This window comes from Aphelocoma coerulescens, chromosome 3, assembly GCF_041296385.1.
Source record: "Aphelocoma coerulescens isolate FSJ_1873_10779 chromosome 3, UR_Acoe_1.0, whole genome shotgun sequence".
Lineage (NCBI taxonomy): Eukaryota > Metazoa > Chordata > Aves > Passeriformes > Corvidae > Aphelocoma > Aphelocoma coerulescens.
The window spans coordinates 564,601-576,150 of NC_091016.1; the positions used below are offsets into that span (position 1 = coordinate 564,601).

General features: G+C 41.5%; 1 protein-coding gene across 4 annotated transcripts in view; it reads left to right on the plus strand.

The window, feature by feature from the left end:
- The first annotated feature begins 642 nt into the window (after positions 1–642).
- LOC138107482 (semaphorin-3D-like) overlaps positions 643–11,550 on the plus strand; it is a 36,632-nt gene continuing 25,724 nt past the window's right edge. The window contains exons 1-2 of one of the 4 annotated variants that reach the window (XM_069008717.1): positions 643–1,157; positions 5,735–5,925. In XM_069008717.1, coding sequence (XP_068864818.1) covers positions 5,811–5,925 — 115 coding nt within the window. In that variant the 5' untranslated portion in view covers positions 643–1,157; positions 5,735–5,810. The remainder of the gene's footprint in view (positions 1,158–5,734; positions 5,926–11,550) is intronic. The other 3 variants (XM_069008718.1, XR_011149540.1, XM_069008719.1) reach the window with 3 other exon arrangements.

Genomic DNA, 11,550 nt, shown 5'->3' on the forward strand with positions numbered 1-11,550 from the left:
AAAGCCCTGCAGGTTTACCTCTCATTCTCTTGCTCTGATTTGTTTGACAATAAATTCAATTTATTCCCCCCAGTCGTGTCTCTTATTCCAGTGACCGGTGAGTGATCTCTCTGTGCCCTTCTCCCGATCCTCGGGCCTTTCCTGATGTGTTCTGTTCCCTGCCCAGGGTGAGGAGGAGAGGGACAGAGCGGTTTTGCTGGCACCAGGCACCTGGCCAGGCCCAGCCCACCCCAATAATCCCTGCGATCATTCACGCCACCATTACCCAGGCGCGCGGCGGGTCCGGCTCCGCGGGCAGGCGGCTCCAGTAGTTCAAAGTGGGCAAATTGGGACGGAGTGAGAGGAAGCAGGTGCTGCCGGTGGGTGAAATGTCTCTGCTGCGAGCTGCCTGGGAAAGGAGGAGGGAGAACCTAGTGCAAAGGAAAGGGGAGAGAAAGAGGGACAAGGCTGGAGCTGTGGAAGGAAGCGGAGATGGCCAAGGGGCAGCTGAGCATTTTGCTTTCCCACTCTGTGGGGGGAAAGAAAGCGCTGTCAAATCCATCCAGGAAAAGAGAGGAGAAATAGCAGGTGGTGGAAATCGCCGGCAATTTGGATGCAATTTGGCTGTCTGAAGTGCAGACGCCGACAGACACGGAGCACCGCCGGACGCCTGCTGGCGCTGCGCTGTGTCCTGCTCTGGCTGCAGCCCGCCTGGCGAGACCCCCAGCAGCAGCGGCCCGGGGGCGGCGGGTCGGGCAGCAGCCAATCGGAAGCGCCGCAGCGTGCGGCAGCCAATAGGAGCCCTGGCTACTCCGGCAGCCAATGGAAAGCGCCGTTCCCTGAGGGACCAGGCCCAGCTCGAAGCCCCTCACAGCGGCTTCGTTTTTTGGGACGTTTGTGGAAAGTTCGGAGTTCATTTTTTTTTTCTTTAGCGCACCTTTTCCAGGACAGGAGGGATTCCGGCGCCGCTTCGTGCCGGTAGGGAGCGGGAGAACGCGGCGGCGGGCGGCGGGTGGCGAGGGCCGTCGGCGAGACGGGGCTTGGGCCGCCTGCGGTGTGCGATCTCCCGAGAGCAGCGGGGAGCGGCGGCGGGCGGGGCGCTGTGGGAGCCGGCGCATGTCCCCGAATGAGCCGCCCGGCGCAACGCGCGAGGTGCCAATGAAATAAAATAGAACACGGTAAAGTGAAAAGCATCTTCTGCCAAATAATATATCAACAGACCATCTATCTAAGTGGCACAAGAACATAGTTTCATTGTGCTCTGGATGAATGTCATCTTTGTTATTGCAGAACTAAGTTAAGAATATTAAGTCTAATGATGCAATTTTATTTTTAGTCTATTTGATTTTATAAGTTACTAATCTGAGTCATGTATGCTTATCGTTTTCTCTCTTATTAACAAAGACAATTCAATATCCAGTTCATGATTATAGTATAGTTTTGAACCACTCAATAGTAATTTTTCTTTTGGAATATGTGTGATAATTTCAAGGTGAGACATCTACATAATGCATTGGACACGTATTTGTATATTTGCAGTTAAAGTAACATGCTTTAAATTTGTGTGCATGTATATAAAGTACATATACTTAAGGAAGAGATCATAAAGAGATAAGGTACCTTTCAATCAATTTGAATTGTAGGCGGGGTAATTTTTGTTTCTTCTTGTAGGTGATTAGTTTTAAATCTTTTAAAGCAGTATGTTTGTCTGACAGGCCACTCATGCTATTTTATTGATGTCTAGAAGGGACATCTTTTGCTGGCTTCTGACTCCATAGACAAAATAAAACCTCGAGATCATCTCAAACAAGGATAGATGAGGAAAAGAAAGAAAAACTCTAGCATCAGTGATAGTAAATTAGATATTGAGGCTACGTGGCCTAGGCAACTTACTCATTAAGTTTATAATGAATTTATAAGCTTATGATGACTGGGTTGCTCTAGATTTTCAGCTGTCACAATTTGCAGCATTGCTGTTAGGTTCACTAAAACTGAGCCGTAACTCTTTATTTGAATGTAAAATTCTGAATTTCAAAATGACCTCGGAAACCTAGTGTTGGAAACAGGTTTTAAATTATCCTCCAATTCCATAAAGGTTTTTATTTTACAGAACTAACCAAGAGTTACACGAATACAGTTTATAAAGCGTGTGTTTGCAGATGGGTCACAGTCCTTTCAGCTCTGGACTTCATGATGCCAGGAGAAGTCGGAAACTACACAGTATTTGTGAATGCAAGACTTTGCATTTAGATAGGTTTGAGCTGAACGATCTGAAAAAGCTCCCATAAGCACAGAACTCCTTACTGTCTGTGTGTTTGAGAAGGCTGAAGAGCTCTGTTTATTGCCACAAAGGGCCTGGAATAAATTATGTTTAGTAAATTGGCCCCAGGTTTTCTTGTTTCAGACAGTAGCTTCAGAGCAATCTGTTTTATAGGCTCCACTAAATCTGACCAATTGCAGGGAGGTGACACCTCATTTCAGAGACGTGGCATCCCACATGTGCCAGTCAGGTCCAGCCCCTCTCTCTGTCAGGATGGCCGGGCACCAGCAGTTCAGCTTTCTGTCTTTTGGCATTTAACCTACGGCCTGTTCCCAATTTATGGGCCCCGCAGGGAGGTCCTAGCAGGATGGAGCCAGGCTGCTCAGCCCCTCCTCAGCCTTGTGCCTCCCACCCCTACATGGGGCAAATAAAAGCTTCTTTATTCCATTGGAAATGCCCCTGTTTCAGCGAGGTGTATGCCTGGCTTCCTTCCCTGGTCGGTCTTGCAGGTGATAATGAACACAGTGCGGTGCTATTTCCTAGCTGAAGCCAAGGTGGGAAACCAGCTTTAGCCTCAGCATTTTTCATTTCAGACTCTTTTTCCTCAGTTATTTTGGATCTGTTCATGGTGAGGAGGTTTTACAATGTGTTGGTCCTTAGCTGAAGTATCGAAGAACTGAACAAACCAGTAATTTTTCCTTCTCTGACCAAATTCTTCTTACTTTTGAGGGGAGGAAGGAATGGGGGAGTCAAATTTGCGTTTAGGTTTTATGTTTTATTTCTGCCCGTGGAACTGTTTGCTACTGAGCTGCGTGACCGTGGGTCTTTTCAGCACAGGACACTGATTGACATTGCATGTGTTACAGAGAGGAAGGGCATTTCCTGATGATTAATGGCAAGTTAGTTGGCCTGAAGTTCATTAACCTGAGCTAGACTGTTGGAAGGACTCTGTGTGGAATTGTATTAGAGGATCATCATAAACTAAAAATATATGTGACAATCTGGCCAGATTGCAATGAATCTAAAGACAGGACAGGGTTGGCTCGAGCTCACAGAGCAGCTGCCTCGAGTGTAAACTAACTGCCTTGTGAAAGCAAATGGTTTTTCACAGACTTTATTCAAATAAAAGGGGAAAAGGAAAAAAAAAACCAACCAAAACAAAGGAAGGTTCCCATTAGCAAAAAAAGCCTACATGAAAAAGTGAGGTTGTGAGCTATGGCCGAAGGCCCGAGTTTGGTGCTGATTCTCAATCAATTCAGCAAATGACAGTGCATTGACACAACTGGTTTTTTAGTCAAATTTAGTCCTGATTCTTCACAGTAATTTGCCTCAAGAAAATGAGCCCCATATCCTTTGGTGAGTTCCCTGTTGGCTGAGGCCCAGACCTTCAGGCCATGACTTCTCAACATACTTGCAGTGAGACTGGCTCCCTCTTAATTGCTTCTTTTTGAAGTATGGTTTGTCACTATCATCCTGCTGAAGATGAACAGGGCTGGTGTCTCATTTTCACATATTCTTCCCCCTCCTCCCCTCTCCTTCTTTTCCCCTTTTTCACCTCTAAATAAATTTCTTAAAGGCGATTTAACCCTGGGATGGTCTAATCCACTTCAGTCCTTCGTGGTCCACCCTCAAATAGATGTGTTGGCACAGAAGAAATTAAGGGTGTTCTCTTAGGATCTGATACTGTAATAAAGGGAAGAGAAAGATGAAACAGGCATTTCATGTTTGTCTGTTTTCTCTCCATGTCATTTCATGAACGTGTACTCACGCTTGGCCAAGAGTAGTGCATTCAGACACTGAATATGAGTGTTGAAGAGGGGACTGAGAAGAAAGAAGCTTAGTGTTCTGCAATAGGAATTATGCTTTGGGGATTTTACGGATTGTTTCCCTCTTTTTCACCATCATGCTTTTCTTGCACACTTCCTTGTCTTTTGCTACTGAGCGAAAGTCTGGAGGCTCAGAAAGCCCAAGTTTCATCTGAGCAAGATTTCCTGTGTCAGAGAGAACTGAAGGGATTCTGTTTCCATCCTTTCATGCCAGGAAGGATGAACTGCCTGTATCAGGACGTGCTGAATTGGTTCTGGGTGCTGCTGTAGCTCACAGAATTGCAAGACCTAGTGCTGCAGGAGTTCAAATAACAGACCAGTGGAAAGGCTCAGGGGCCACAAGCTGTGCTGCATCTCTCATGGACTTGTGAGGAACCTATCCTTTGGTGTCTGTGCAAGTGCTGGCTGATGTGGGCACTAGGATTGCTCTTTTAATCAGGCAGCTCCAGTTCCTTTCAGAAAAGAATTTTCATGGCACATCATGAGCCATTAATCTCTCGACTAACCATAACATTTCCTTACTCCTTGGTTTTCCAGCATTACTCAAACACTGACATTTGTCATTTCACCAGCCATCTCCCTTGACCTCTAGCATCAGGCACTTGCAGGGGGAAGGATCTGGTCTCACAAATATTTTCATACTCTGATCTCTGTGATTTATTAACCGTGAAGTTTTGCCTTCAGAACTCAAGATGCCGTTTCAAATAATTTCACGTGCAAAAGTCGAGTTATTGGGCAAAAGGGATCCTTGATAGCTGGGTACAAAGGACAGCAGGACTGCTGTTGCTGTTTTCTTTTCAACTCCTGTGCTGGCTGTGTGACCTTGAGGAAATAGGTTCATTGCAGCTTTATGGTTCCGTTTTTGCATAGGGAAAATAAGGGCAGTGATAATTGCTTTCGTTTGTAAAACACTTTAAGATTTATGGACTACGAATGATTCTTACTAAGTGAAAAGTGTTGCAAAGCTGGCTTAGTTACACACTGTGCTAACAAAATCCCATATCAGCCTATTGACTCCAGCCTGAAACACTCATTAAAGTTTATAGGACATTTTGGTGGATGAGTTGAGGCAGTTATTCTGCTGGAAATATCATACTGAAAACACTTTTAAATCCATCATCCGCTTTGACTTTTTTCTCTATTAAAACGAAACACAACTGCTTGCTCTGTCCAGTTTTCTTAGTTTATTTATGAAAAGTTTTTGATGGATATGGATATGTACTCACTGTTAACTCAGCTTGTACCCCCATGGCATCTGAGACATTACAGTTCATTCTAGTCATAGCATAAACACACAATAGCTGTTGTACTGAGACAAAAAGAGCTATAAAACATATAAGATATCCAATGGACTAGTATTAACTATCAAGTTGCATGGTCACTTTTGAATGTCATATGTTCTTTTTATGGATACTGCATTAATTTAATTTGTGCTTAAACTTTAGCTAGGCTAGACACTGGTGTCTGAAAAGTTTACATATTTTTCCAATGTCAAAATGTGTAAATTTAGTATTAAGGAAACAAAACATATTTACTTGTACTAGAGGAAAAATACTTTTGTAGCAAAGAAATTAACTGAGGTGCTCCTTAAAGATAGGTCTGGCTTGCTTACAGAATTGTTACTTATGCAGTAAAGCAGATCTGCAGATGTTTTCTTTTTTTCTTCCAGATAAAACTTGGATTGTTTGAAAAGTGGGGAGATACTTCACCATAGTACAAAAGAAGATACAGAAGAGGAGAGCAGAATGAGAGCTTTGCAAGTGCCACGTGCCTGCAGCCCGCTGTCTTTAGTGATGCTGTTCCTTCCAGTCACTGGAATGTCAAAACAAAATATCCCAAGACTGAAGCTTTCCTATAAAGGTAAACTTTTCAGAAGTTTTTCTGATTCTGCCACTTCCGTTTTGATGTGATAGTGCCAGCAGTTCTTTTGTATTACTAACCAGGAAATACACAATAGAAGCCTTAAAGATGGATGAATTCTGCCTCGGGGCAGTATTAAAATCTGGGCTTTTTGTTGTGTCGGGGCACATGTTTCTGAAGTATAACTGTCTTTTAAAAGTATTATTTCTGTTTGCTCCAAGAGGATGTTAACAGACTCTACATAAATTAGAGGGGAGTGGTACTTGAAACACTCTGAGGTGCATTGGAGACATTCCTATGTGGCTGGTAGGGATGATGTGAGACATGGAGGACGTTCACACCTTCCTACAGCATCAGAGGAAGTTGAGAGAGCTGACTCAAGTGTTTCAAGGGGACTGACATTTATTTTTGTAATAATTCTTTTTCTATCACTAAGTGGGTATGTTAAACTCTTCATAGGTGGTTTTCTTTCTCCTTGCCTCTTTGGATCACAAAAGCGTGTTTCTCTGCAGAATTTCTTAGTCTTGTGTGTAGTTCTTGTTAAGAATGGTACCGAGGGATTTCAACACAGACATATTTATGTATTAATGGACAAGTTTTTAAAGAAGGTAGATTTCTTTTTGCTTTGAATGTACAGCACACCTGCACAGGCACAGAGGTGTGTCACTGATACTTTCTTCTTTAGTGAAAACAAGTGCTCTCCCATTAGTTATGTTTCAGCTGTGTCAGCACCTTGCCCTTATGGGAGCTATTTCTGCTCTGTTTTTCAAACTTATGTCTTCCTATGCATTGCAGAGTTACACTCAGGATGGTGTGATGGGACAGGCTGTAAAGCCTTCATTGGGGCTTATGATATGTTTTATCATGAGTTTAACACCCAGAGAAATTTATTGAGTAAGCAGAATGACTTGCTATTTATTTACAAGCTTCTCTTTTGCTAGATTTGCGTGCCACTGCGCATGCTATTCCACTGTGTATATAAATGTGTTTGGATGTGTTTGTGTGAGAGAGACAGAGGAAGCAAGATCAAGGGATCTTGACAACATTTTTATTACTTTGGGAAACAGTTGCACTCACTGAAGCCAATGAATAGAGAAACTGAAAGACCTGACGTGAGTTACGAAAGTTAGCAGTAAAACCCTCCTAACATACAGCCGGCCTTCTCACAGCCAGGCCTTTTGAGATAATTCCCAAAAGCAGCATGTACCACATGGCGACGGCATTTATTGTGGATTTGACACTCACGATTAGTGAATTCCTCTCAACTTCAAAAGCAGATAGCCTTTGGCAAAATCCTGATGGATGCCTTTGGCAGGTAAAGAGGGGGAGAAAGAAAAATTATTGAGGTCAACACAGGGAAAAAAAAAAGGCTGAAATCTTAGTTTAAAATAGTGGCAGAGACCTGCTGGGAACAGTTGGGGAAATGCCTGAGCTCGTTTAAAAAGACAATGAGCAGATGATTGATATTTAGGCCCTGATCCAAACTTTTATTAGCAACTTTATAAACCTTTCAGTTTGGCTTGAGGGATACCGTTTCCTGTCCAAACTTATTCACCTATATCCCCGTAGGGGGGGAAAATCAACAACAGATGCAGATGCAAAATAGCACATAAATCTTAATTTTGAGAGCTGTGATGGAACTGAAAAGTCGGAAGAAAGAGAATTACCAGAATTTATTGTGCTTTGTCTTACTTTCTTGGGGGGTTGGAAGGTGTATATTTTTCCACATGGAACAAGAAACAATTTAATGCTGTTTTTTCACACTTATGTACTGTAAATGATTCCAGTATGGCTTATCATAATCAAACTATATTTTGTGTGTTGACAACAGGATATCACATATACTGAGTATTTAATATAGTTGTGAGAATTAAGTCTACCTTCCTCCCCCCAAATCTTTCAGACAAAACAATTCCAAGGTTTCTGAGAATAAGATGTAGGAGAAATGAACTGTTTTGCCAGTTGTCATAAAATTGTTAGTCATGTCACTGACAAGTCCTGGCATCTCTGTTCTTTGGAATTAATACTTGAACTATCATGAAGAGGAGAATACAGGGCTCTTCTCCTTCTTTATGGAAAACAGATGAGAACTGGCCACATCAGGCAGTTCCAAAAACCTGGTCACACGTGTCTTTGAAGGGAAGGTTTCGTCTCCTTTCATGTGCAATGTGTTTATGGCATAGCTCCATCTTCCCAGAAGAGCTGAGCATTTGCTGGGGCAGGAGAGCTGGAAGTAAGCAGGACTTTGCAGTTACTGAGTTTTCCAGTTGCATCAATCAGTGGTGGATGGAGGAAGAGGGAGAGGGTAGGGTGGTTAAAGATGTGTCTATAACTGCAGGAGTGCTTCAATAAACCACAGCATGTCAAAGCTCCTTTGTGTTCAAACAGCAATTAAAATTTTAGACCTTCTCTGAATGGCAGCTATAGGTTTCCTTCTTCTCAAGGTCGTCATCTTAACGAATGGGAATCTGTGCAGGAAATGTTAAGATATTCCAGTGAATGATGTCGGGATCAATGTAAAGTCGTACAATGGATTTCCTTTATTGTTTGTCCCAGTCTAAAGATGTGTTCTAAAAAAATTGTGCATGTATAAAACTAAAACTACACACAAATCAATTAAAATACGTTGTAGTACAGAATCAAAGTCATATATTCTCCACCTGTGTTAATCAAATCCACTATGATCTTTAATCATGTATCTCATCTTTTCACATTTTCCCATATCCATTAGTTGAAAAATTCTCTTATTCACTCAGACTTAAGTTAGATACTTGTTCATGTCATTACTATCCCAGAAATTGTCACTCCTCTTGTGATGTTTTTAGGGTGCTCTCAGTGCATATACCTTACTTAATCTGTGTATCTTAGATACTTCTACAAGATTGAGGTGCTTTTATTACTGTAGTTTTAATATTAGGAGAAGGTAACAAACTGTCTTCTAATAGAAGATTAGGATCTTTAGAAAACCAGGGGATGATTTTGAGTAATATTCCATATTTTAACCCTCTTTGCCTAGTACTCTTTCAGTCTTAAGACCGACAGTGTATATTTATCACTCATTTTCATGTAGATGGAGATAACCTGTGACCTTCATCCAAACTGCAGAACTCCACAACCACAGCTTCCCTAAGCAGCACATCCTTGTTGTCTGCTGCCTCATTTGACATCCTTATTCCAACCTCTAGAGCAGATGCAGAAGGTTTTCATACACCAGTCTAATTCATTCATGTCATTTTCAGGACAGCATCAGTTCTGTTACTAAAGGATGGAAGGCTCTGTGTCCTAATTCTTGTATGTTTAATTCATACGGTGTAGACAGTCTTGTTTCTGTTTTATCTTCTGAGTAATAATTTTTCCTAATTCATTGGGAGGTCCTTCCATAAATATCGTGTGTGTCTTTTTAGATTTTACTTCATAGGGAGAAGTAAAGAATAGCCAGACCCAGAAGGTTGATTGCCTTCTGAGAAAAAGAAGAAAAAAAATCAAATTTTTCTCAATTTGTGGCTATCCTAAAATTTTCCTGCAGAAAGAGAGAAATTGCAAATTTAACCCTATTGATTTGATTTACTTGGCTGCTTTTCATGGACATTTCAGTAAGTGTAGTCTGTGTTCTCAGTGAATGCATTTATATTACCAAAGTGTGCACCCTAGTTTCTTGGCTGGGGGGCATGCACCAGGCCAGATTTGGGCATTGTCACCAGTGATATCCACAAACATGTATCATTCCCGTGTGGGAATGTGGCCATTCCCCAGAGCAAACCATGCTTACTGTGACAGCCGTGACTTGGTCAGAGGACCAGGAATCCTGCACTGTGACACAGTACAGAGGAATAAGCACGACTGAAGGCAAGGTTTGGCTTTTAAAGCAGGATTTACTTAGCACTGTTCAAAACGACTATGGTAGTAATTTAAATCTAATAAACAAAAGCATTATTCTCAGCTGGTTTGTTTTTCTCCATATAGAATGAATTAAGGTGCAGTCTCACTCTCACTGAAGTCATGGCAAGAGTTTTTCCACTGAAGTAAATTGAAGCGAGATCAAATTCACACTCCTCACTTTTTTCATCTTACCTAAGTAAACTAAAGACAGGCAGTTCTTTCTCCTCTGCTGAAGGATGACCGTGCTAAACCATCAGCTCCACGTGGCAATTAGCCATGTTTAAGGATTGTTTAGTTTCCCGCAGTGTTTTGCACACCGGATTTTCTTCCCCCTAAGAGTGATCCATTCTTAAAACATGGTGAAAAAGCAAACAGAGAACATTTTGGTGCCATGAATTCTTTTGAAAATTTGACTGGGTGAGTACATTTCCTTAATGTTCAAAAATTATCCTTTGAACATGCTATTTAACAGTGTCAAGCATTCTGTTCTCTATATTGCTTTTGCTTTAAACCTGTTTCATTTTATAACTGATGAGATGCTTAACTGTTGCATCACAGCAGTTAGTTTGTTCAGTTTCAGTACAGCTGGCTTATTTCCATGTCATGCATCATTTAATTATACATCTAAAACGTAGTTAAAACTGTACAGCTCCATGAGCCTCACTTAAGCTGTCTGTGACACTGCAGTAATCCCAGTACCCTGACGGGGTGTTGCACAGCTATGACTGGTTGGAATGTGGTAAACTGGTGATGTGTAAGAGAGCCTAGAAATGAGCTTGCATTTTGCAGCTGTGCTTGCTCTACTAGAAGAGGAAGTAAAACCAGAAAAAAACTGCTCTTGTGGCAATATCAGCGTCTGTAAATCTGAATGCTTAATGAAAATCAAGGAAAATGTGCTGAGTGAGGAAGTGGTGCTTTTCCCTTGTTTGTCGTTTAATTAATTTTTGGTGGTCTGTTATTTGTCAGAAAAATCTATCTCAGATTCCTCTATGGAAAAACATGAAGTGTTTATGTGAGAGTGAAGATCCTAGTATTGGATGATTGTCTAGATATGCAAAAGACTTTGCCTGTTTTGTCTCAAAAATGCTTTCTGGAGGCAGTGATCATTGAGACTTAAAATGTACCCTAGCTTGAAGATGGATGGGTGCTGCTGTCCATGTGTATATGCCGTCGACTGAGTATAAACTTGAAGGCATTTATTACATCTTAGTAATGGGAAAAGCAGCAAATTTCTTGCAGACATTTTTTTTCCTTTTTTAAGCTAGTGAACTTGAAGGTCAGATTCAACTCTATGTTGCATTTTCTGTCATATAATTATCATATATATCATGTCCTGAAGAGCAGCCTCCAGTCAGTGACATCAACAGCTTACATAGCAGTTGAACTAAGAATAACCTTGGAGAACTGACCCATGTCAAGCTCTTATGAGTGTAAACTGTTGATGTCACTGACTGGAGGCTGTTTTTTCGTGATCACAGAAGGGCCTCAATTGGATAAAAGAAGAATTGTATTCAAAAAATACAAAACTATTCTGCTGAATGTTCACTTTACTATATCTCAGAAGATGAGAGGAAACAAAACTGAAAGAGTAATACTTAACAAAGGATTTTTGCTCTCTTATAAAAAGAAGGACGGGACAACATCAAAAACAGCTTCCCTAGAAGAATGCAGGGGGAAGAGACATGATAAGTGGCATCAGCTTGGAAGAGGGATCAAAACTCTTTCTTTGATTACTTTTACTAATGA